The 26,254-nt window shown below is 51.6% G+C and overlaps 1 protein-coding gene across 14 annotated transcripts in view; it reads right to left on the minus strand.

The window, feature by feature from the left end:
* The window catches only part of BRSK2 (BR serine/threonine kinase 2), a 174,462-nt gene that overhangs the window by 40,143 nt on the left and 108,065 nt on the right, over window positions 1-26,254 (minus strand). For all 14 annotated transcript variants that reach the window (XR_013484134.1, XR_002321408.2, XR_002321409.2 and 11 more), the window contains exons 4-12: window positions 23,331-23,471; window positions 21,548-21,664; window positions 16,799-16,832; window positions 16,493-16,561; window positions 15,684-15,830; window positions 13,292-13,323; window positions 12,534-12,698; window positions 1,131-1,228; window positions 568-718 (exon numbers count right to left, since the gene is read on the minus strand). Coding sequence is in view for 11 of the 14 variants with exons in the window: in XM_078148691.1 (XP_078004817.1) it covers window positions 568-718; window positions 1,131-1,228; window positions 12,534-12,698; window positions 13,292-13,323; window positions 15,684-15,830; window positions 16,493-16,561; window positions 16,799-16,832; window positions 21,548-21,664; window positions 23,331-23,471 (954 nt within the window). In the remaining 3 variants the exon portion in view is untranslated. The remainder of the gene's footprint in view (window positions 1-567; window positions 719-1,130; window positions 1,229-12,533; window positions 12,699-13,291; window positions 13,324-15,683; window positions 15,831-16,492; window positions 16,562-16,798; window positions 16,833-21,547; window positions 21,665-23,330; window positions 23,472-26,254) is intronic.

Below are 26,254 nucleotides of genomic sequence, written 5' to 3' on the forward strand. Positions count from 1 at the left end.
GCCCGTCTCATGGAGGTCAGACACCACAGCCCCGCCAGGCCCTACTGGTGGGAGTCAGGGTCAGTAGCCCCCAAACTTTGCTTGTAGGGGATCAGACATGGCAGGCCCCCCTCCCAGGCCCTGCTCCTCTGACAAAGCTCACTCAGGTCTTCCTTAGCTCTCAAAGGCAGTCAGGTTGAACAGATCCCTGGCACTTCCCTCTGTGCCATTTTCTGGGACAATCTCAGCCAGTTGGCTTCCTGCCCTATGTCAGTGTCTCACCAGACTTCTTAGAAATAATCACACCACTAACTACACCTTAAGTCCCTCCCTCACCCCCTACCCAGGGGTGCCACACCCCAAGCTGAGTAAGCAAAAGCTCAGCCAGCAAAACACCACCAGACTCCCCCAGTGCTGCCCGGCCAAGGCCAGGCTCCTCGTAGGAGCCAGCCAAACCCCATGCAGGCCAGCAGCCTGCCAGGGCAAGGGGATGGCCCTGAGCCTGCTAAAGAGGGCAGCCGGAAGGAGGAAGAGGAGGGAAAGAAGGTGGGGACAGCCGGGGCTGGGGGAACTGCAGCTGGCACTTACCTTTGGCCATGCTGGGCCATCTCAATGGCTCGGCGGGCAGGGACCGGGGAGCCGCCATCCGTCACACTGAGGACCTCCATGGACTTCCTCTCAGGCCTCCGCTTGCCATGTCTATTCAACATTGGGGAGTCCACCCGCTTCCTGGGGGGGTCTGGGGATGGGTGAGGGTGAGTCAGCCTTCCTTTCCCCTGGGCTCAGAATCCCCACACCCCTCAATGTGTAGGAGGGAGAAGGCTCAGCCTGGCCTGGCCTGGCCAGGAAGATTTTGGCTTTACCATTGACACGTAATTCCACTGCCCAAATCTTTGTGGCTACCTGGCGGCCACAGCCTGGGGATGATGGGCACCCACTGAAAACAGTGGGAGCTTGTAATACTGCCCTTTATTGCTGGAATGGATGCTGGCAGGGGCCTCTCTGTGGAGCTCAGGCTGGGGTGCTGCCCAGTACCTGCCTGTAGTGAGATCTTCAGAGGTGATGGGGAAAGGGGACCTGCCTGAGAAATGGGTCTGTATAGGGCCAAGGATGGAGGTGCGCACACTAAGTGGTGGGGGCAGGGCCCGTACCTATTTCATTCCGAGGGGGGAGGTCTTCATCCTCATGACTGGGATACCTTTCTTTCCGGTCAAGAAGGAGAAAATAGATCATTTTTTCTTGATTTTCCCTGAAGAAAAGAAAAGAAGGGAATACAGGAAAAAAAAAATAAAGCCAGGGAAGACACTTAGTGCCCCCTCTAAGGATACTGTGGCCTTCAATTCCCAGCTGGGGCTGGGAAGGAGGCTGAGCCTTAGCTCAGGGGGGAGCTGGGCCTCTACCCTCACAGCACCCCCCCATGCTCCTCCAGCCCTCCTGCCCTGCCCCCTATCCCTCTTGGCACCCCCTGGCCCCCCTGGCCCTCAGTCCTCTCAGCCCTCCTGGCCCTCAGCCCTCCTGGCATCCCCTGGCCTTCCTGGCCCCCCGGTCCTCAGCCCTCCTGGACCTCAGTCCATTGGGGACAGGACAGATTCTAAGAACTGTAGCACAGGCTCAATGGCCCCAGCCTTGACTGACATCACTCTCAGGAAGCTTGCCTCTCTTCCTTTTTCTTTGCTTCATCTCTGTTTTCTCTACTAGGCTAAGACATTCAATTCAGTTAAAAAACACTTATTAATCACCTGCTGTATGGAGAGCCCTGTGCTGGCCATGTCAGGAAAGGGAACGAGCATTTACTAAGTGCCTGCTATGTGTCAGGCACTTAATTGTCATCTCCTTTGCTTTGCAGTCATTATCTTTTACAACAAGCCTGTGAAGTATGTGCTATTATTACCCTCATTTTACAACTGAGGAAACTGAAGCGGACAAAAGTTCAGCGACTGGTCCAGAGTCATGCAGCTGGTAATGACACCAGGTCCAGCACCGCCTGCTGCCTCCTTTACAGGGGAGATACAAAGCTTAAAAGGAAATTCGATGTTCCTCCCATGGAGCTCTTGGTTGTTATCAAGCTGGGGGATCCAGGAAGGCTTCCAAGAGGAGAAAGCATTTACATTGGGCTTTAAAGGGAAAGGCATTGCTTGCCATCCAGCTGCTGGAGAGCATGACAGAAAGCTGGAGATGTAGGGAAGCTAGGGTCAGATTTTGTAAGGCTTTGAATGATGGGCTAAGGGCTTGGAACTTAGCCCAGAGGACAGAGGAAGCCGCTGCAGGGTGTTCAGCACTGGACGGGGTCTATGTAGGAAAGGGAACATGGCTTAGGCGGCACATGCGGACTGGACAGGAGAGTGCAGAGGACTGCAGTGGTCCAGGTGGATGGTGATGTAGCTCTGGCCCAGGGCAATGGCCTTTGGAGTGAGGTAGAGAGAATGGATGCAAGAGAGAGTTCAGAGGCAGAACTGGCAAGACGGCTGAGAGTGGGGAGACCCTGCAGGAGGGGGGACCTCAGGGGGGAAGACCCTGGGGGGAAACCCTAGAGGGGAGACTGCAAGGGGGAGACGGGGGGGGGGGAGCTGGCCCCTTGGGGCAGGTTCTTTGGGTGTCAATTCTCCCGTCCTAAGATGAAGAAGCTCAGTCCTCCCACTCTCTTCCTGTCAGAGTCAGGTCTTAGCTGTGGCTGGTCCTCAGAGCCAGTATGTCCAAGGTGTGTCTCCTCTTCCTGATGCCCCCATTTCTGTTGAAGACGTCACCATCCCTGCACCCACTCGGCTCACAATCTCGGGGTCATCACCTCATGTCTCCCTCACCCCTCACACCCAATCAGCCAACAATGTCCTTTGTTAGTTCCTCCTTGAGATAAAACAGAAGCTGCTCTGACATTCAAGGCTCTTCACAGCCCGGCTGCAGCTGACTTTTCCAGATTTATTAGGCACAGCTCCGCTTCACACATAACAATCCAACTAAATGGTGCTTCTGACTCACACACCCTGCATGGAGCCACAGCGTTCGCTAAGAAGTTCTCCTGAAGCCATGCCTGACTCCACCTCTTTGCCGCTGCCCCTCTTTGCTCTAAACTCTGCCTTCTGGGACCAAGCAGAATAAGCCAAAATTACTTAAACATACCTATCTCCCCCCCCTTGAGCATCTGCAGCTTCTTCGGTCGATTCTTTGTTCTAATATTTCCCATTTTCTTTGGCCCAGATGGCCGCCCAGCTCCCACACCCCTACTCAAATGAAAATCCTAAAAATTACACCAGCTAGAAAAGTGGCTAGGACAGCCAATGAGGAACTGCAATAAGTGACATATCTATCCCAGAACTGCACAAAAAGTCAGTCCATGGGCAAGAAGAAAGGGGAGCCCCCAGAAACATCAGCACCTGAAGGAACTGGCCAAAGATTGTGTAGCCTGCAGGACCCTTTATCTGGAGGCATAAATTGCTGAGTGCTCTCCTGAAGCAGTCTAAGAGTTGTTGAAATCTATAGCTTGTGTCTTGGATGCCACCAATATCAGCAGTGAATAGTGTGATGTACCTTTCGTCATGGCAGTGTTCAACTTGGAATATCCAAAGTGTCTATCACTGTCCTGACACACCACAGAAAGTTCTGAAGATCCAGTGCTCTGAAGCCCCAAGATCCAGAAGTACTGAACTCCAAAAGGTGAGATCAGCACAGCAACACAGGTGAGCCAGGGACAAAAGCCTGGGACCCACTGCTGGAGACAGTGAGAGTAAGGAGCTTCTGGCATCAGGGCTGAGGAGTGAGGTGATGGCTGAATTCTTTCACCCAAGACAGGGAACTAACCAGAGCTGACTACCACACCCCAAAGCACAGTAGGGAACAGATTTTGGTCATGGAACAAAGCCCCAGTTCAGGAACTAAGGCTAGAGAGATGAAGGAGGAGGAGGAGGACTACATGAATACCTAGAAGAAATGAAGCAAGAGATTAAAAAAAAAGAAATAAAAACTCTAGAAGAAAAAAATTGGAAGAAGAATAAATATTTTAGGAAAGATAGTATTAAATGTAACTCAAGTAGCAAATCTCTGAAAACTAGAATAGGCTCAACAGAAATCAGTGATTTCATGAGACAAGAAAATGTTAGAACAAAATCAAAAGATTAAAAAAAAAGAAAATGGAAGATATCTGGTATTTAAAAAAACCTCATCTGTAAGAAAAATCTAGGAGAAATAATTTAGGAATCATCAGACTCCCTGGAAACCATCAAGAACAGCCTAAACGTTATACTTCAGAGAAATGTAAATCAAGAAGATTCCAGGAAGATGGTGGACTAGGTTAGAAAATTCCAAGCTCTCTAGAGTTCCCCCAGAAACAAGACAAAATAGTGCTTCAAGGCAAATGTATTCAGTAAAAATAAACTAGAGTTGGGGTAGAACAGTGGTCCTCCTGGGACAATCAGAGAAGATCTGAAGAAAAATCCCAGGACCGAGGTTTGGCCCCTGTGAAGAGTAAACACTTCCATATAGGTTGTACATGTGCAGTTATGCAAAACACTTCCATAGTAGACATGTTGTGAAAAACTCTATTTCCCTTAATTGTATCCTGTCCTCCCATTTGTTCTATTCTTTCTTTTGACCCTGTCCCTCCTCAGAAGTATTTACTTCTGATTACCCCCTTTCCCAATCTGCCCTCCTCTCTATCATCCCCCTGCTCTCTTGTCCCCTTCTCCCCCTATTTTCCTGTAGGGTAAGACAATTTTCCATACCCAATTCAATGTGTATGTCCTCAAGCTTTAGAGCAAGAGGGGAAAGTAGAACTAGAAAAAGCCCACCGATCACCACATGAAAGGAAAACCTACAGGAATATCATAGTTAAATTTTGAAGCCTTTAGCTCAAAGAGAAAATATTATGAGCAGCAAGAAAAAAACAATTCAAATGTGGCAGAGCCACAAGTAGAATCACACAAGACCTAGCAGTGGCAACACTGAAAGACTGCAGATCTTGAAACATTATATATTGAAGAGCAAAAGAACTGGGGATGCTGCTGAAAATATCATGCCCAGTAATGTTAAGCATAATTCTGAATGGAAAAAATGGACGTTCATTGAATTGCCAGATTTTCAGGATTTTGTTGCAAAAAACCCCTGAACTTAATTGGAAATTTGGCATACAACACCAAAAGAAAAATAATAAGGTACACATCAAAGACTAATTACAAGAGACCCACTAAGGACAGACCACTTACTTTTTAGATGAGGAAATGTAAAATGTATGTCTGAGATTGTTACTAGTAATTGGGTGGTTCGACAGAAAGATTGGGGTAGACCTGAGTATGATATGATTCTAAAAAAATAAAACCATTTAGGAAAATGTAAAAAGAGTAATCATCTCATAGAAATGAGGGGCAAGAGGAAGAACTGACACAGAGGAATTAGATGGGGGAGGAGAGCTGGGAGTTCTGGAACCCTACTCTCATCAGGAATGAGTTAAAGAGGGAACTATCTATCTATCTATCTATCTATCTATCTATCTATCTATCTATCTATTTAGAAGGTATGAAAGTCTTCTAAATTCATAAAAAGATAAAAAGCTAAGGGGATAGAGAGGGGGAGGGGATAAGGGAGGGATTTTTAAAGGGAACCCTACTCACATCAGGTCTAGGTTAAAGAGAGAACAATATATAATTCAGAAGGGAATAAAAGTCTTCTAAATTTATAAAGAAATAAGAGGGTGAGGGAATAGGATAGGGGGGCATAGAAGGGTGTCTAAATAAGTGGGAATGGGATAAAAAGAGAATAACAAATATATTTGGAGGGCTATGAAAGTCTTCTAAATTCAGATGGAAATGAGGGTAAGGGGAAAGTAGGGGGGGAGAGGATATGGGAGGAATCCTTGGAGGGGGTTAGGTTGAGTAATAGGGGGGCAAGGTAGTGGGTAGATGTAAAGTAGAGTCAGGAAGGATAGGAAATAAGAGATGCATACAAATATAAAATAAAGATCAATAGAATTTATTAGGAAAAAAGCAGAAACAATAATCGTGATCTCAGACAAACTTAAAGCTAAAATAGATTTAATCAGAAGAGAAAAATAGAACAACTACACTATATGTCAGTCATATCAATCAATATTGTTTTAAACAATTTAAAATAGCTGGACAGTATGTTAGAATATTACTGTGGTGTAGGAAATGATGAGTTGGCAGAGTTGGAACAATATGGAGAATCTTGGACTTACAAAGGAAGAAGTTATCCACCCTCAGAGAAACAGAGGACAAATGAGTATAGTACGGTCTTACATAGATGCACGTGAATGTATATGTCTATATATGAGTATGATTATGTTATATATGAGTATGAAATGTAAGTATACATATATGTAAGTGAATGTATGTATGTGTACATGTAAACATATATGCGGGTATATATATGTGTATATACCTACACACATCTCTCTCTCCGTGTGTGTGTGTGTGTGTGTGTGTGTATCCACTTTCTTGGGGAGAGGAAGGGGAAAAGAACAGAGTAAAAAGTATACACCAGAGAATCAAAGAAAATTTACAAGGAAGTAAAGAAAAGATGGACAACTCTGAACACAATGTGTAGTATTTATTGTATAGGCTTTCTTGAAATGGAAATACATTGCTGTATATTTTGAATCTGCTCTTACATTCTGCTGGGCACATGGAAATGTGTTTTTTTTTCTTTTCTTATTTTGTATTGAAGTTGAAAATCAATTAATTTTTAAAAATGTAAATGAAAACTACTTGAGCATATTCAAACCAGAGGACAAAATGAAAGTAGAAACAGTACGCTGATTACTTACTGAAAGAAACTCCAATAGGAGAAGTCGTAGACAAAATCTAGGGCTTCCATGTCAAAGGAAAAACAACATTGCAAGCAGCCAGAGTGAAAGAATTCAAGTACCAAGGAGCCAGAATGAAAGAATTCAAGTACCAAGGAGCCAGAACGAACAGGAGAAAAGGTGGAAGGGGGTGAGAAGGAGCAGGGATAATACTGCACGGGAGCAGAAGAGTCCAAAGCAGAACAAACTCACTTATCCTGAAGGGGATAAGAAAGAAAAGGAAAAGAAAGAAAGCAACTAGAACCTAAGGAGATTGCCCATTGACTGGAAAGTGACTGAACACTTGTGGCATGTGAATAGACTGAAATATTATTTTGCCATAGGAAACTATGAGACACAATTTTGGAGAATCCTGCCAAGTATAGACTGATGCAGAGTGATGTGAGCAGAACCAGATCGATGCACACAATTATGTCAGCACTTGTGCAAAGAAAAACAACCCTGATCCAAGCAATGACCCACTATGTCTGGACCTGAGCTCCTGGTTGGATACTTGGTGCCAGGCTCTGCTCCCCTAAGACACCTGGACAAGGCAACTTAACCCTGTTCTCTCACATCATAGGACTCAAAATCTGGAGCCTGAAGGGACCACCTAGTCCAATCACCTCATTTTACAGAAAAGAAAACTGAGACCCAGGGAGAGGTGACTTGTCCAGAGTCACACATATAGACATCATCAAGAACACAGTCTGAACCCAGGTGTGTGGACTCTGAAGCTAGTCTTTACACAGCTCTGCGTTGCCTGCCCCACTGTGCGATGGAGGTCCTTTTCATGCCGCAGTTTGCATGCTGCTGCTGAGCTGGCAGGGGTGGCTGAATCCTGGCTTCTCTCTGTTCTTGCATGGAACCTTGGTCTAGGACAGAGAGCTGCAACTCAGCTCATTCCCTTGTTTCTGCTTCTATCTCCTGGGGGCTCTGACCTCAGCCTCATTTCTATCTCTTCCTTGCTCTCTGCTTCCCCTTGCTCCATGGGCTTTGTGAACTGCTGAGACTCAAACAGCCCTTCCAGGATATCCAACACCTAATGGACATCAGGTCTTCAAGAACACCCTGGGGGTTCATGCCCCGCTCAGGTGCCCTATCTTCTATCTTCTATCTTCTTGTGACCTAGTGGGTCACTACCCACTAGGACCTGGCTTTTTCCTTTGCTGTGGCTTGATGGTCCAGGGCCAAGATCCTGCTGATTTTTTGCCCTGTTTGCCAAAGACTGCACTGGCTTTAATCCCCCTGGTGTGCCTCTGGTCTGAGCACCCATGAGCTTCTGGATGGAGGAGTTTCCTTTGGGCTTCATTGTTCATTGCCTTATCTGGTGCCCCTTCACCTCTTTGCTAGAGGGTTTCTTAAGGGATCCAGCCTCAGCTGTAATCTTCTAGTTCTCTACTAGAAGCACTAACTGGGATCACCATCCAGGTGACTTTCCTCCAACTTATCAGTGGGCCAAGGATAGATGATGGCAGAGAAGACCATGCTGCTCAGTTCTTAATGTGCTTGTGTTTTCTCTGCCAAGGACAATGACTTATATGCTGGAAATAGCAGAAGAAAAATGATTAACTAAAAGTTGATCCCCAAGATAAGGGAGGAGCCAGTGAAAGAGCATCTGGATGGAGTCAAGTCACCTGATAAACATGAACTGACAATATATGTGATTGTTGAGTCATTGCCAGTGATATTTGGACCATCACAGAGAATGAGAGAGGCTAACTGTCTAATTTTCCGAAAAGAGGAGAGAGAACAGAGCCGCAAACCAGAGGCCAGTGGGCTTGACTGGGATTTCTGGGAGAACTCCAGGACAGAACTTTAAGAGGATGGCTGATGACAAGGAAGCCATGACTACAAAGAGCCAGTGTTGATGACTTCATTCAAAGTAGATCAAGCCACTAGGATTTCCTTTTCTCATCAGTTGACAAGGGGAACATTACAGTCAACCCAGGTTTTAGCCAAACTTCGAAGAAATCATCTCATGCCATTCTTATGGAGAAGATAGAGAGAAAAAGTAGATGATAATAAAATCATATGGATTTTAAACTGGCTAGGTGGTTGGACTCAAAGTTCATTGTTCAATGCCATCATGCCACGAGGTCTACAGTGGAGGACCTCAGTGAACTCTGCTTGGCCCTGAGCTGCTTCACATCACAATCAGTGACTCAGATAAAGGCAGAGATGAAATAATCATCAAGTCTGATGATGACACCAAGCTAGGCGGGCGAGATCTGGCTGACAGAGTAGCTAGTCGGGATTCCAGAATCCTGACAGGTTGGCCAGCGCACTGGGCTGATTTAATAAGATGAGATTAAACTGGGATAAGGCTCAAGCAAGCCACTTGAGCACAAAACCTCCAACTCCAACTCCATCAGAATGAGATGGGGGAGTCACAGATAGGCATCAGGCGTTTTGAAAGGATATGGGGTCTGAGCTGACCATATAAGTCAGCTCCATGTAAGTCAGCGGAGTGATTTGGTAGCCAAGAATTGAATGCGATCTTGGGCTGCCTTAAGATGTGCAGAGCTTCCAGGGATAGGGAAGTGATTGTCCACTGTGTTCACCCTAGGTCAGACCTTGTCTAGACTACTGGGTTTATTTCTAGGCCAAAGGATTAGGAAGGACACTGATAACCTGGAGTCCATGACATACAAGTGTTAATTAGAAGAACTAGAAGCTTTTAAATTGAGGAAGAGAATGCCGGGAGGCAAATGGGAACTGTCTCCCAGTGTCTAAAGGGCTGTGCTGTGGAGGAGGGATTGGTTTGGCCCCAGACAGCAGAGCCAGGAGCAGGGGGAGTGGAGGGGTGTGTGCGCCAGTGAGAGGCAGATTTAGGCTTGGTGTCAGGAGAAGCTTCCTCGCCTGGAAAGCTGTCCCAACAAGGAATGTGCTGCCTCCAGAGGTGGTGGGTTTCCTCTCCTTGAGCTCCCAAGCAGAAGCTGGATGACCTTCTATCTGGTATCTTATAGTGGAGATTCCTTTGTGAAGCGATGAGACTAGAGGGTGTTGGGGTCCCTTCCAACTCCAAATTCTGTGATCCTGTGAATGTCCTTAAGTTGTGGCACTCAGGACCGAATGGTGCTTCGCATGGGATATGGCTGGGCAGAGGCCATAGTGACCATCACCTCCCCAGCTCTGGAAGCTGTGCCTCTCAATGCAGCCCATCTCACAGCTTCAGGTCACTCCACTGAAGAGATAGCAGCTTCCTGTCTTGTCTTGTCTTCATGCTTTTGATCCTGTTGAGTCACTGAGTTTCCTGTCTGAAGAAGACTTTTCCATTTCTAGAGGATGGAGGCACTCCAGAGGAATATGCTAGAGAGGCTAGACCCAAGGGCTGGCCTTGGTCACCAGGCTCTGAACACCCAAGAGGCATGAGTTGTAGCAAGCAGTGGCCTGGGGGTGGAGTAAGGAAGTCCATCTCTGACACCACCTTAATGACATCAGCCTGATACCAGGCCCTTCACCTCCTGAAATTTCCTCTTTTATAAAATACACTATTCATCTCTGCGCTTCCTCTCTCACATGGTTGTTATAAGGTTCCAGTGGGCTATGGTGCTACATAAATGCCACCCCTTATCACTGACTAACTAGTGACTATGCTTTAGGCAAAATGAATAAGGCAGAGAGAAGCAAGTTGGGGTAGGGAGGGGACCTCCCTAGGCCAGAGCCATTGAGCTTGCCAAAGTCCTTACAAGAAAACCAAAAGGCAAAGGGAAGAGTCTTGGAGGTCACATAGGGCAGGACCTTCTTCCTCTGGAGTCTAGGGGCTCACGGCTCAAGGAGAATCTATGGTGCATGTGGTAGTCACAGAGCAGAGGGCAGTACAGGCCAGGACCATGGACAAGAGCCTGGGACCCGACAGGAGAGAAGAGCAAGTTACTTCTGAGGAAAAGGCTGGGAATTGAGGCTGAGGAATTAGGTGCTGGCCTGACCCCTTCCCCTAAGACAGGGCACAAGGATGACATGTCCAAAGAGCGGCCAAACCAAATGGTGGCCAGATGTCAGTGAGCCAGGGTAGGGCTGTGCACTCCCAAGCTCACTGCCATTTTTCTTCTTTTGGGAATCACAGCCTCGACACACTGGAAGGGACTTCTTTATCCTGTGCCTGGCCAAGTATTGTCTTGACAACCACTCAGTGTGTAGTCATCCAGTGACCATCCAACAGTCACCCTTGGGCTTGGAGATCTCCAGGCATTGGAAAGCTACAGCTTCCTGAGGCAGCCCACTCATTGTAAGAAAGAAATGTTTCTGACATCAAGGCGAACCTCTTTGTGGCTTTCCACACTGCTATGGGCTCTGCTCACTGAGGCCAAATCAAGCAGTCTATTCCCTTTCCCACTGTCCAAAATATGCAAAGACAACTCTCATTCCCCCCTCCCCCATCTTCTCTTCCACGGGTTCAGAATCCTTCATTCTTTCAACAAATACCCATATGACCTGAACCTTCCCCATTCTGGCTGCCTCCTCTGGACACCCTCCTTCTCATCAATATGCTTTCAAAACTATGGTTCCCCAACTAGATCGCCTGGAAGTCTGGAAGAGGTCTGACCAGGGCAGACTAGTGGAATGGCCATCTCCCTAGGCTTGACAATAGGCTCTTAATGCAGTTGAAGATTCTTTTGACTGCTATACCACACTGTTGAGTCAAAGAGAGTTTGTGGTCCCCTAGGGCCTTCAGATCTTTTCCCAATGAATTAGGGTCTGGCCATGTCTTCCCTACCTTGTGCTTATGATATGGATTTTTTTTTTTGAGACAGCTATGCTTCATTCTCTTCCTGGCTGTGCTTCTGACTCTCTGGACTTCCACACTTTCCTCTCTACAAGAACCCTTCATCCCCAGCCCCCACTCAAGCTTTCCAGCTCCCTTTTAGATGTTATCTCTGGCCATTAGAATGTAAGCTCCTTGAGGGCAAGGCCTGTCAGACTTTTTTTTTTGCTTGCATTTATCTCTCCAGCACTTAGCACAGTGCCTGGCACATTGTAGCTGCCCTTCTTAATTTAGACTTTTTCCCTATTAAATTTCAATGTTCTAGACTACCAATATCATTTGCAGTCCTGACTGCCTTCCATTTTTTTCAGCTCTCCCTCGCAGGTTGGTGTCACCTGAAAATTTAATAATCAGGCCACTTCCACCTTTCTGTAAGTCAGTGAGAGAATGATTAAATAGCCCTGGACCAATCACAAAGCCCTGGGGCCCCCCACTGGAGACCTGCTTTCAAGATCATGTGGAAGCATCAGGGACGACTCTTGAGGTGTGATCTTCTGGCCAGTTTTGAACTTACTCAACTGTGCTATCACTCAGCCCACGTTCTTCTATAAACTTGGTCAAATGCCTGGCTAAAATATCTGTAAGTTTCTCCAGCCACCCCTGACCTAATAGTTTAGGAATCTTGATAAAATAAAATAGGCTGGTGAGGGATGTACTCCCTGAGGAGGCCATGTTAGCTCTTGGTAATCCCAACATTTCCCTGGATTTGCCAGGAAACATTCCTTTGGAAAACACTGGATTTGTTTCCTGTTGGCCAGGACCAAGGAGGGAAGCAATTGACTCCTGAAGGTGCTACCAGAGAGCTGCTTCTCCAGTCTGAAAGCTTTTGGGATGGACAAGTGGGCAAGTGAAAGGGCTGGAAGAGTGAAGACCTCACAGGCCTAGGAGGGAAGAGAGATGTCCTAGGCCCTTCTGTGAGTGAATCCCAGACCCTTCTGTGAGCTCCAGACCTCTCCAGCATCCCCCTCCCCACCTCAGCCTTAACCCTGGACTCACTCTTCTGACAAGAGGTCCTGTAAGAGTTTATTTCTGTCTCGGAAGCAGCCTAGAGAGTGCATGCTGTCCAGTACGTCGGGGTCGATGTCCTCCAGGGATGGAAGGGATCGGATCTGCACCTTTCGAGGGATGGGCTGCTCTGGCTCTGGCTCATTCTTGCCCCCTCTGCAGACAGACAGCAAAGTCCACTCACCAAGGGCTTTCCAGCACTTGGATTTCTCCCTCCCACAGAGTCAGCTGGGGAAAGGACAGGGAGGTGGGAAGAGGGGCCCTGACCTCTGAGCTTGACTGCCCTCAAAGGGCTAGGATGGTGGATGTGAACTTAGGCAGGAGTGTTCTGGGCTCAGACTCAAGCCCTCCCCCATCCATGGGCACCCTGGAATCCTGGTTCCTCAAGTCAGCCAGCCTGACTAGGTACTTCCTTCCTTTCCTGCCTCCCTCCCACTCCCACAATGTTTCAGGGCTTGTCACAGATAGTGTCCCATCCCGGGGGCTCACCCCCAGGATGGGAGGTGGGAGGAGGTCAGGCTGGCTGGGCTGGAAAGCCAGCCCATGCCCCTGCAGCCCAGGGCAGAGCCCCAAGGCTCCCTTTCTCAGGGCCCCAAGGGCCCAGTTCCATTGGCCAGGCTCCCTGGCAGCCTGACACTTGCCCCAGCTGGACAGGTCCCTGCTCTCCTCCCGCTCTTGCTAGCACACACATCCTCCAGGCCACAGCCACAGTCAAGGAAGGAGATTAGTGGGGTTTTGAAGCTACTTACATATACCATATGTGTTTCTGAATGTGTTCTAGCTACAAGGAAAGAAAACAGGGAGTTAGTATGGCAGGAGAAGTGGGGCTAGGTGGGGGCAGGAGGGATGCTGCAGGTGGACTGAGGCCCATGCTGTGCTAATGGGAAGAGGGCAGAGCGTCAGAACTGGATGGGCTCTGAGAGACCTAGTCTAGCCTCTCACTGGAAAGATGAGAAAGCTGAGACCCAGAGTGGGAAGCAAGAGCAGGAGTGAGTCTGTTCACGGTGAGGCCAAACCCCCCAACCTGCATGGGCAGAGTCTCTTGGGCCTTCTTTCAAGATGCTGCCCCTGGGAACCAGACCTGGGCCTAGAAGGGCCCAGGGAACTGAGGGGAGCTGGGGAACCTCCTTCCTGGCCCCATCCTGGAGACCCAAATACTGTCTCCTCACTGAGAGAAGGGAGGGGTCAGCTGGGCAGGCTGCTTAAAATGCAAAAGCGTAGGGGTAGGGGAGAGGCTGGGGTCCACAGTGACTCCTGGAGGGCACAAAAGGACTGGCAACCAGGACAGAGACAAACTGGAACCAGGACTTCTGAGCTACTCTCCTTGTGGGTGCCCTGAGACCTGGGGTCTGGGCTTTGGTCCTCTGGGGAGCCTCAGCCTGGTCCCAAGGTCGAGGTCACACCAAGAGATTGAGAGAATTAAGCAATGTAATGTAAGCTGCTTGAGAGCAGGCATGATCTTATTCTTTATCTTGGTACCCCAGTGCTTAGCATGGTGCCAGGTACACAGAATGAGCTTAATTAGTGCTCACTGATGGAGGGATAGATCGATGAATGGGTGGATGGATGGATGGATGATGGAGGGATAGATTGAGAGCTCCATCCATATGCAGGAGGCCCATTTTATTGATCCTGGGCTGCACAGTAACTGTCTCCCCCATTTCCCTCACCACTCCATATCAGGGCTAAAGGGAGCCGACCAGAGAATGTGTGCTGGTCAAAGGGCCCCATCGCTAGGCTTCAGGGCCAGGAAGGGGCCTTTCTGACTCTAAAGGAGGGACAGGAAGGACGCTGTATTCCCCCCCGACCCCTGGTCACAGAACAAACCTGAGGCTGGCTGTGTGGGATCGAGTGCAGCCTGAGATGCAGAGAGGGATGCATCCCTGCTCAATGGAGCCTGTGGATCACACTGGGATGGGGGGGAGGTCCAAGACAGCCCCTCCTTGACCAGCACTGCCCCTCACCTCCTAGGCTAGACACTCTCTGAGCCTGAGCCCTGGAAACCCACTAAGGAGCTAGGGGAGGCACCTTGGAGACTTCAGCTGAAGTAGATGCACCTATACTTGGTGGTTGCCTTCCAGCGTGCTTGGACAGGGCTGCAGCAACTGCCCTTCTGATTCCTTCCCTCTTCTTTCCCCCAGGGAGTGAGGTCAGCAGATAGAAAGACCATGCTCAGGGAAGTGACAGCCTCTCAGGTGGGTTAAGGGATAGAACAAGGCAGGGAGAAAGGAGCAGCTACAGGAAGGAAACAGGCCCAGGGACAGCAACCTCAGAGCAGAAAAGGCAACTCCCCTCGAAGCCTCCTCTGACCTGGACTCTGAGGGACAGAGGAAAGTCCCAAAGGGGCTACTGTCAGAGAGCATTTGCCCGATCCTGAGGGGACGGAGTACATCACTGGAGGTGGGAGAGGCTCTCCCTGGGCAGACCAGTCAATGCCAACTCCAAAGCTGAGCCAGTGGCAGTCCCAGGGGGAGCCCATGACAGGCTGGAGGACCCATAGGTGACTCGGGCTGCTCGTCAACCACAAAGGGTCCTCAGCGCCCATAACTGCCTGTCTCTAGCACAAAAGTTAGTGATGCCTCAAGGAGGCTGTTTGGAGGAAGAAGGCGGCAAGGGGAGAAGGGGGGCAGTGAGAGTGTGGCCTTAGAGGTGAGGATGCTCCGGGCCTCTGCCCTACCCACTGGGGGTGCTTTGGGGAGGCTCAAGGTCCTAGAGGAGACGTGAACATCGAGGCAGGCATATCAGCCCCATTCTCCCTTCATCACAGGACACACTCATTCACTCACATACATACACACACATGCACACACAGACACAGGCATACACATGGGCTTGGATGCATGCATGTTTACACATACTTACATGTGTGGTCATGTTCATATGTGCACACACCACACACAGGCGTGTATACATAGATGTACTCTCTCATACACGCATCTAACACATGTGCACACACACTGAGACACAGGGGTACAGGTTCGTGCGCATCCATGTACACCCATGTGCACACGCACAGCGAGTCAGTCCTAACTTCACCTTTAGTGCCTGGGAAGGAAAGGGAAGGGGATGGCGTGGGCTGGTGGGGTGGAACTGCCTGCCAGAGGCTGGGGTGCCCGAGGTCCCTGGCTCTCCCCCTCTCACCGTCAACCTCTTAGAGGCATCAACTTCAATCATGCCCCGCAGCAGGTTCTGACAGTCTGGCGGGATGAAGTGCGGCATGTGGAACACCCCTCGCTTCACCTTCTCCAGGAGCTGCCGGAGGTTGTCATCGTCGAAAGGCAAAGCCCCCTGCAGCAGACAGGCCAATGAGGCGGGGAGGGGAGAAGGGAAAAGGCCACGTGAGGAGAGGGGGGAGAGGAGGAGGGAAAAGGCCAGGTGAGGGGAGGGGGGAGAGGAGAGGAAGGAAAAGGCTGCGGAAGGGGACCTTCTGGGGGCGATGGTGCAGCCTCCCCAGCAAGGGACTCCTTCCCCTCCCACTCCTGCTAGCCACGGATGAATGGGTACGCTGGGCAGAAGAGTCCATGTATGCAAGACTCATATGGAAGCCCATGCCTGTATGCCTGTCCTTGTCTGGCTGGTTCCTCAGGTCTGCTAGGAAGGGAGAGAAGGAGGGAGGGAAGGGTTTGGTGTCTTGACTGAAGATCAAGGATGGAGGATAGCCAGCTATCCCAGAAGGAGGGGGCCAGATGGGCCAGGAAGGGTCAGAAGCAGCCAGAAGGGGCCAAGGGATCCAGCTGGACTCTGGGTGGGGCGAGACAAGCTGGCTCAGACGACTTTGCCCTTAGCTCCTTGGCTGGCCGGGAACTAAAAATGGCAGCATCACGGACAGCTCTGACCATCAAGGCGCTGCTCACTAGAGCTGCCTGCCAGGCCTTGTGGATTCCTGCAGTCCCTTGGGAGGGGGATACCAAGCCTGGCATGTGTGGCCCAGGGGGTGGATGGGTACTTACCACCAACAAGGCGAATAGAATGACCCCACAGCTCCACACGTCCGCTTTTCTCCCATCGTATTTCTCACCCTGGGAGACAATGCAGAGCTGGGGTTCAAGGCTGGCCAAAAGTTGGCATGTACTTGACCAAGGAGGCAGTCCCAGACTTGATGGCTACTGGCCAGGAGTGTGCTGGGCATTTTCCAGTGCAAGACTGGCTAAGTCTGGAAGGCCATACAATGGGCCACCCTCATCCCCCTTGGGGCCAGAGAGGGGAGCTGGATCTGGGGTGCTCAAGGTGGGTGAGGAGAGGTCAGGCATACTTACCCGGATCACTTCGGGGCAGGCGTAATGCGGTGACCTGGATGCAAAAGAGACACTGTCAGGTCACCAGGGACAGGCCCCATGCATTCTGGCTCTCCTCCCTCCCTGGGGATAGAGGGGCTCTCTCCAGGCTTTACTGCCACTAGAAACATACCTTTCCTACCCTGGTAGAGCCCCTTGAAACCATGCCAGGCCTGGCCCCAACCACTGCTCCCCAGACACCAGAACAGGGCTCTCCAAGGTAGAGGCTGTGGGTTCCAAAAGGTGGAGAAGGCAGGGCCAGGGCACTAGGTTTCCTCTTGCCTTCCAGTCATAGGAGAAAAGAGATGGGGAAAATGCAGAGACATTTCAGCAGTACTTAATGTGGGCAAATGGATGGATGTGGCTAGGTGGCTTCCATTCTTTAACGGAAAGTTATGGGCATCTTGAGGCTCCTTTCCTGAATGAAGCTATCACCTGCCTAGGAGACCAGGGAGGCAGAGGGCAAGGCAGGCAGGAAGGGGAGGGAGGTGGCCCCTCCCCTGAAGCTAACAGTTCCCTTTCAGCTAATGCATTATTTTGCAAACCATGGAAGGAGTGGTCCTGGTAGTACTGTCCACAATTAGAAATAGGGAAACTAAGGCATCTCTGAGAGAGGAAGGACAAGGACAAGGGCAAACACATAATGAAGAGCATGGGATGTGAAGGCAGAGCTTCCGACTCACACCCACTGCACCACGCTGACCACACAGCCATGGCCCATATTTTCCTGGGGGTGGACAGGCTGCCCTGTGGTACGGGTGGCTCAGGGAAAGCCTTCTAAGATTCCTGCTTGTGTGCTACAGAAGATGCAGTCCAGACTTCCAGGGCCCCCAGGACTGAGAGGCAGACCCAGCCCCGCCTTGTCTTAGACCCATTTGAGGAAGAAACATGGATGTGGCCTGAGAGAGCTCTGGCTTTTGGAAGAGCCAGCCCTCATTTTCCCCACTACGAGGCCCTGGGAATGAAGAGCCCTGAGGCCCTACCCTCAGCTGCCACAGTTTTCAGGGGGTGAGGGTCCAAGGCTCAGTGCGGCTGAGGTGGCTGGGGCCTAGGAGAGACAGAGGAGGTTCAGTGCAGTGAGGCAGCAACCACCGGACATGCCTCGCCAGGGCTATTGAAGTGGCCCCTGAAGAAGAGTCTGAGCCCCCCTCACATGAGGGGAGGGACAGATAGGCCCCCTTTATCCTTCCCTGACCCATCTGTGTGTGTATGCCTGTGTGTATGTGTGTGCATGTGTGTGCATGGGCACACATGGAGGGGGGGCTTTTGAAACTTTCCCAGCTGGAGCAGGAAGGCGGCTGGCTGCTGTGCCCAGTGGTTGTAGATGAAGCTGCTTGCATGTCTATAGGATTTAGGGAGCCCAGGGGGAAAGCAAGAAGAGAAGGGAGCAGGAGCGCTAGACCTCTGAGCTGGAGGGGCCTCAGCCAAGACCTGAATTGGAGCCCTCCCCCCAGAACACCCTTGACAAGGGTTGCCACATGCCTCTTGGACATCTCAATGTGTACGTCCCATAGACATGTAAAACTCAGCATGTCCAAAAATGGACCCTTCCTCTCCCCCAGCCCAACCCTTCCCTTTCGCTAGCTTTCCCTTTACTGTGGAGGGCACCGCCATCCTCCAGGCTCCCAGGCTCCTCATCCCACACATCCAAGCTGGTGCTAAGCCTGGTGATTTCTCCTTCCATAGCATGTGAGCCCTTAGAGCAGGGACTTTTCTTCTAAATCCCAGCGCTTTGTACACCGTAAACAGTAAACGCTTTATTCATTCATAGCATGTCACATCTAGACCCCCTTCTCTCCTCTGACCCTGCCCACACACTGGTACATCACCTGGACTGCTGCAGTAGCTGCTGGGGGGCAGGGTCTGCCTGCCTCAGTCTCTCCCCACTCAGGTGCATCTTTCATTCAGCCACCAAAGTGATTTCCCTAAAGCTCAGGTATGGTGGAGTCATTCCCTTTCCCCTGACCTGTGGCAGAGCCTTCTGAGCTTGTATTGGGCTCACCAGCCACAGTGGGACACACTCTATTCCAACCCCAAAATGCTGATGTCATCTTGGTCCTCAAAGCATGGAGGACCACAACTGTGACTTAAGAAATGCTACTGCTTCCCAGTGGCCTTCAGGAGCAAGCGCAGCCCTCTCCATTTGGGCTCCATGGCCCTTCATAGCCTCCCCCTTCTCGCCTTTCCATTCCTTACTCCACCCTGCCCCCCACTCCAGTACTCTGCTCTGGACCCTGCTGTTCCTCGCTCTCCTGACTCGAGATTGTTCCGGAGTGTTGTTTCAGAGGAATGGCTGCTCATCTCCCCTGCCCCATCAAAGCCCATCTAAGCCCCGCTTTCTAGAAGAAGCCTTTCCGGATGTTCCTAAAGCCCATGCTTCCCCTCTGCTGCTTATTCCCCATCTTCCTTGCCTGGATCTTGTTTGTACATTAGTTGTTTGCTTGTTGTCTCTCCTGTTAGACTGTGAGTTCCTTGAGGGCAGGGACTGTGATTTTGCCCTTCACTGTATCCCCAGAGCTTAGCACAGTACCTGGCATACAGTAGGTGCTTAATAAATGCTTGTTGACTTGACTTATCTGAAGACTTCTTATAGAGAGGAGGGCCAATACCCCTGGAGAGTGCTGATTGCTGGGAAGTTTTTCCTGACATCAACGAGCTGTCTCCCTGCACCTACCCCACCTTCTATGCTCCTGGCTCTGCTCTCGAGGGCCAAGCAGAATAAATTGAATATTCCTCCCCAGCACGTCCCATCAAATGCTGAGGGCAGCCATCGCCACCTCTCCCCATGCCCATGTCACTCTTCTCCAGGCTAAACATCACAATCCTTTATCCCCCCCTTCCCGAGCAAAGAACTTGGAGCCAGCCCTTCCCTTTCTTGGTGGACTTGGTGATCTCTGGTCAATCAATGTCTTTTGTTGATTACGGCACCAGAACCGAACACACGACACTCCCAATGTTGTCTGAGCAGAGCAGGATAACCAAGGCCTTCTGCCCATCTGGGTGGAGCCTAAGACTGGTTACATGGGAACTCATATTCCGCTTCCAGGCCTCCAAGGTCCCCAGATCCCTCTCAGACAGATTGCTGTCTAGATATGCTTCCTCTGCCTTGTATGTCAGAAGCTGACTTTCTGAATCCAGGAGGTGGCCTTCACATTTGTCCCTATTAAGTCTCATCCTCTTAGCCCAGTGATGTTGGCTGTCTAGGCATTTTTGAACCCTGTCTCCACTGAGTTAGCCATCCTTCCCAGCTTGGTGTCACCCATAAATTTGGTGAGAATACAACATGGGCCTTTATCCGAGTCACAGATAAAAGTGCTAAATCCCATGCTCAGACCCCCGGGGTATTCCCCTGGAGACCTTCTCCCAAACCAACATCAAACAATGAAGGATTACTCCTTCTGGCCACTAAACTAGCCCAGAGGTCTCTCTGATTGTGGTCTGCTCCATCTGGCTCCACTTTCCCCCCAAGAATCAAATGCAGTCCTTATCATGGGATCTGCTGAGATCTAGGTAAAGTCTAGTGGCTACAGCTACTGCCCATCCCCCCATCCACTAGGCTAGTCACCCTGTCCAAAGAAGAAATGAGGCTAGGCTAGCTCAGCCTGTCCTGCTCAGCCGTGGTAATCCCCGCTCTCTTGTGCCATGTTAAGCCAGCCCTCTCTAGGATCCCAGAATTGTGGGTGTCAGGAATCAAAGTCAAGTTCATCGGCCCCCACTTCCTGCCCTGTTGCTTTTGTGAGGAATGCCAAGGAGGCAAGCCTTTACCTCTCGCTGTTAGAATCCTTGGCTTTTTCCAAGACTTAGTTTATGTGTTTCCTTTTCCAGGACCTTCCCGCCGCACCCCGCCCCTCCCCGCCCCAGTCACTTTGTAGCTATCGAATAGGTAGAGTTATCTCTTCACATCATGGGAGCTTGGGGCATGGTGCCCCCACGATCTGGAAAATCTGTAAAGCGTGTTGGTCCTCCTTTCATACCAGAGAAGAAGTCTGAATTATTACAGTATTAAAAGATAAAATATGTTGACATTATACAACACTATACATCTATTTTGTGCATTTCTGAGTTTCTAAAGCTTTTCTGTGTTATCTGTGGCTTCTCCCCACAAATTCCCATTGAGTTTCTTATGCCGACCCTCAATATGTCAATACTGCCGTGGGGAAAGTCACGCTGTGGAAGGGGTGACTGTGCCTATGCATGTCCAGGTTGCCACCACGATAGAAGGTGAGCTTTGTGAAGGCAGGGGTCATTGTCTTTGTGTGCCCATTGCTTAGCACAGCACCTGGTACACAGTAGGTGCTTAATAAATGCTTAGTGATTGATTGATTGGTCTCTGCAGAAGTTATTCTCTTTGCTCTTTGAGAACCAGGACAACCTTTGAAAGGAAGCTGGTCGATCCTGCTTTTACTGTGGCCCTTCTCCCTTGGTAATCCCCTCCCCACCCTTCACACACGCTGCACCAGAGTCTGGAATCCTGCAAGGGCCAGCCCATCTCCTTGGCAGCTGCATTCAGCCCTGATGAAGTGTAACTGGGGGCTGCAGTACCAAGAACTTGCCAGGAGGTGGCACCAACACCCAACAGACTAGAGCCTGAGGCTGCTGTGATGGGCATGGGAAGGTTCTTGGGCAGGACGTTCTGGCTGGGACTGGTCCCCGGGCCACAGCCTCGAGGGGACCCCGAAACCCTGGTGTGGGTCTAGGTAGGGCCCAGCTCTGGGGACCCGCACCACTCACCCGCAGCTGGTTTCTAATAAGCTGTCCCCAACCTGCAGTGACGCCATCCCGAAGTCAGCTATTCTGATGTTGTTCCTCTCGTCCAGCAGAAGGTTTTCGGGTTTCAAGTCCCTGTGGCTGAGGAGAGGGAAAGCGGATGTACTCCTGGGACTCACCCCAGCTCAGAGCCCCACAGGGGAGACTGAGGCAAAGGAGCTTGGCTCAGCCTGAACCAGGCAAGCCAGGCTCCTAAGAGCCTAGACATGGAGCCGCAGGGGCCTTGGAGACTGATGAGGCCAACCCCTGCTTTTACAGATGAGGAAACCGAGGCACAGAGAAATCAGGGGATTTGCTGAAGATCACACAGCTAGCAAGTATTCTAGGTAAGATTTGAACCCAGGTCTTCCTGACTCTGAGGCCAGTACTCTAGATCGGAACAAGTGAAACAAAGGAGGAGGAGGAGGGCTAAGGAAAGGAAGGAAAGGGGAACAGAGGCCAGGGGCTGGGGAGGCACCCATGGAGTTATCTCAGGCTCTTCGTATGAGAAGGTCCTCTATGCAGGTGACCCGGCATCTTGAGCTTGGCAGAAGCCTTCCTGGCCTCCTCTCCCAGACTCTGAGCGCAAGAGGATGCACAAGACAGCTAAGGAAGCTGAGTGGCAGCTCATCTCCCCAGGCCTGGGCACTCTTTGCAGGGCGGGGCAGGGGAAGCCTGGGTGCTTGAGCCTGGGGCCAGGATGAGTGTCCTGGACCCCAGAGACCCTGCTGATCAGGGCAGGCTGCTCCCCTCCTCCACCCATGCCCATCCCCATCCTTATCTTCAATCTCAGTGAAGGCTGACAGCTGCTGTCCCAAGGTCTATCAGCTTAGCAGAGTCTGAGTATAGATCTTTTGTCCTAGGGATCTGCTTCCTGAAAGTGGTGAGTTTATCTGATTGTTGCTTTCTACCCCAGAACCCCCCAGGGCCCACTCCCCACCATACAGAGACACAGAAAACCACACACAGATGGGGGCCAATGGCAGCCCAGACTGGTGATGTCACAGCCAGCCAATTGGAAGTCTCCTGGCTGGCCAGGGGCTGCCTCTTTCCCTTAGAGCAGCCAGTTCTCTCTGACTGAGGTGGGGTGGGGGTCTTGGGAGCTCCCCTATCATCCCCGACAAGAAGCATTCTACTTCCTCTTCTCAGGCCAGGCCTTGTCCCCCTGGAAAAGGCTGGAGCAGCCAGTTCTGTTACTAGGGCCAGCCTCCCCACCACTACCCATTGGCTGGCCTGCTCCTGACAACTGCAGCCCCCACCCCCAGTTGCCAGTGGCTTTGGAGAGTGTCCTCCAAACAAACCAGGCTTGGGGGCAGACTAGCTTATACTGGCTCCCTGGACACAGATCTGCCCCCAGAACCCTTTGGGTGAGTGAGAGGGGGATGGCTTGGTCCAGGCTGGGCTGCATCAGAGGATGGAGACGGTATGGCACAGTGTCACCAGAGAGACCCAGTCTAGAAAGCTCTGGCAGGCATGGCAAAGCCTTCTCGAGTGGCCCAGGCTGGAAGCCTTGAGCTCCAGAAGGCGGCAGCCCTTCTGGGGGAGGAGAAAATTGGAGACCAGTGGAGGCCATTGTCCCCACATCCCTGGGCCTGAGGGGCCTGGGCTGGGAGGAAAGCCCCAGAAGGCTGCCAGCCAATGCCACCTAGAGAAATAGGCCAGGGGAAGCCTGCTCCCTATCTTGGGAGGAGGGAGATGACAGGAGAGATTCGGGGAGAAGAGGAGCAGGACTCAGCATCCTTGGGGCCCATCCTCCCACCCCGCTCACCATATTGAGTGGCTGTGGCAGAAGTCAAGAGCAGAGATGATTTGTCGGAAGAACTTGCGGGCTTCCTTGGGCGTCAGCCTCCCCTTCTTCACAAGATAGTCGAAGAGCTCACCACCCGATACATGTTCTAGCACCAAGTATCTTGTGGGGAAGATGCCAGGTTTGATTAGCCTCTGCACCCCCCCCCACATGCTGCCCTGTCCTCTGGGCCCCCAGACTCCCCCTGGACTTAGTCTCCTTCCCCTCATCTCCTTTTCCACCAGGCTGCAAGGCTTGGGCTCTCAAACAGTGCCTGGGATGGGTACCTGCCCCACTAGGATGCCTGCGCCCTACCCTGTGGGTCTGTGTGATACCAGGAGTCTAGGCCCAGCCAGTCCTTTGGTCTCAGTTGGCAGCAGCAGGGCTCTGAGCTGTGTCCAGGGTGCTCCCCTTCTCCTCCAAAAGGATGCCTGACATCCCAGCCCTGGGTCCCAGAGGGTCACTGCCTTGCCAGCTTCCTCTGGGCTACTCCCAGGAGCTCAGAGCAAAGCAGGATGAGGAAGGCTGGGCGTCTTCCCCCTGCCTTTCCAGGGCTGCTGCTGTGCCCTTCCTTCCTCTCCACCTTGGCAGCCCAACACCAGGTCCACTTCTTCAGCATTTGGCCAGAAGCTCCCAAGGAGAGGGGCAGTGTCAGTCCTAGGAAGCAGGGACGGGGTCCTGGCCTGCCTCTCCTCAGCCCAAAGGGAGGGGTAACCCCAGCAGGATCTGCAGAGGGTACAGGCTGTCTTCAGACTCCCTTCCCAGGCTTCTCCTGCTGCTTGGGATTACCTGAGACCCAGGACCAGGACCAGCCCCAAACTCAAGCCCTGCTTGTCTGGGACTCTGGGAATCCTGTCCACATCTGGGCGGATGGGAGACTTGAAAGGGATGAGGCAAAGTGTGGGGCCCAGGGCGAGTAGATGGTGTCACTGGGAGCTGGCTCTCCGCCTTCCTCTGGCGCCTGGGACGCCAGGCCTCCAGCCTTCCCCATTCCTTCCCCTGGCCCTCACATCCCAAAGGGCCAGCTCTGGGTCATTCTCTGATGGCTTGGTAGCCTGCCTTCTCTATTGATCAGACAAGTGAGGCCCAGCTGATCCATTATTCAAGAGCTCTGTCAATTCAGAGGCCGGCCAGGAATTTTGAAATCTGCATTTGGCTGAAAGTCCATTGTGTGGCCCTGGGGTGATCTGGGGACCTTCCCCTTCTGACTGGGGGTCTAGGCGCCCAGCTCTGCTCTCTGCCAGCTGCCCAGGTGGATGGAAGGGCCAGCAACAGGAGGCATTGGTTCCTTGGGGCCTGAGATCTTTCCTCTTGAGTGCTGCCAGGGCCTGGTCTCAGGGGCCAGGGGCCATGACAGACAAGACAGGAAGCAGAGCCCAGGAGAAGCAAGCTCTGGGAGCTCTCCATGGTTCTCTACCCTAAGGTTCCCATGTGTCTCTGCATCTCTCAGAGCCTGCTCAGTGGGAATGGGAAGCTCTGACCAACAGTGCTGGTCAGCAACACGGAGACCAAGCAGGTGTAGCAAGGGTCCTGGGATGTGGCTCTAGGCATCATGGGGATGGCTAAGGACCTGTGCTAAGGATATTGCCTCTCTACCTCCCCCAGGCTAATAGAACCAGGAAGGCATCACTGTCCAGCTTTGCTGAGGAGTGCGGGCCATCAGCCTGTCCTTCCAACATGCTCACCTTCAGGGCCGGCAGCCGGGGTCCTATTGTTTAGTGGTCAGCTGCAGTGGGCCTGGGGGTAGGCCTTGGGTTTGCCCTCCTGATGGTGACCTCTGCCTCTGGCTGCTGGCCTCAGGGGACCACAGAGGGCTCATGCATGTACTGCCCTTCTCTCAAGGGGCAGCCTTCTCATCCTTTGTACCAACACAAGGGATGTGGGGAAAACACCCTCTTTAGAGTAGTCAGCTCCCCTGGGGAGCACCTAGGATGCTTAGCCAAGAGTGCCTAGCTGAGAGAGGCTTCTTTTCATGGAGATCCAGGCTGGCTCCCAAATAGGAAAGAGGCTGGGGGGGACCCTAGAGGTTCCCTGTCTTGGGCAGGGAGGGTATCCTGGGCACTGGAAGCTCCAGAATATACTAGAAGCCAGTGGAGTCTGGGATAGTGTTCTCATTGTCCAGGATTCATCAGCTGTCCAGGCCACTGCAAGGCTGGCCTTTGAGCACAAAGTGCAATGTTGGCACTGGGGAGACTAGGAGGTGCTAAACCAGCCTCCCTCCCTCTTTCTTCCCCTTCTCCCTCCCTGCCTCCCTTCCTTCCTTCTTTCCTTCCTTCCTTCCTTCCTTCCTTCCTTCCTTCCTTCCTTCCTTCCTTCCTTCCTTCCTTCCTTCCTTCCTTCCTCCCTCCTTTTCTTCCCTGCCCCACCCCCTAATCCAGCATGAATATAAACCAGAATGGCCAGGGTAATGGGAGGATTCTTTAGGGGTTGTGGGACAGCTGAGGGCAGTTGGACAGACCTTGTGATACAGACCCTGCTGGGGGAGGGAGAGAAGAGGAAGAGAAGCTTTCAAGGGCTCTTGCAGATAATGTATTACTTGGGGCATGAGGGCTTTGCTCTATAATAACAGCATCAGCCTGGACTCGCAAGCTGCCCAGGACCCTTCTCTTCTCCCAGATCCTGAACCCTGTAGCCTGACCTTAGCTCTCATTCCTGACTGTCCCTGCAGTCTTCTGGGGCCTGGCATCCCTTCTCCCCTTCCCTCCTGCCTGACTCCTGCCCTACTCTTTCCAGATTTCCCTGGTTAGCCAGAGGCAGGAAAAACTCCTGGACAATAATCACCAGTCATCAGTGGGGGAGCTGTGCTCTCTGTCTAGCCCAATCTGGGACCCAAGGAGGCAGAGGATGGGAGGCCAAGGCCTGCTCCCTCCCCCAGCCCCCAGCCTTCAGGCCATGCCTGGGGGCCT

This window comes from Phascolarctos cinereus, unplaced genomic scaffold, assembly GCF_003287225.1.
Source record: "Phascolarctos cinereus isolate Bilbo 61053 unplaced genomic scaffold, phaCin_HiC Scaffold_9;HRSCAF=440, whole genome shotgun sequence".
Classification (NCBI taxonomy): Eukaryota; Metazoa; Chordata; class Mammalia; order Diprotodontia; family Phascolarctidae; genus Phascolarctos; species Phascolarctos cinereus.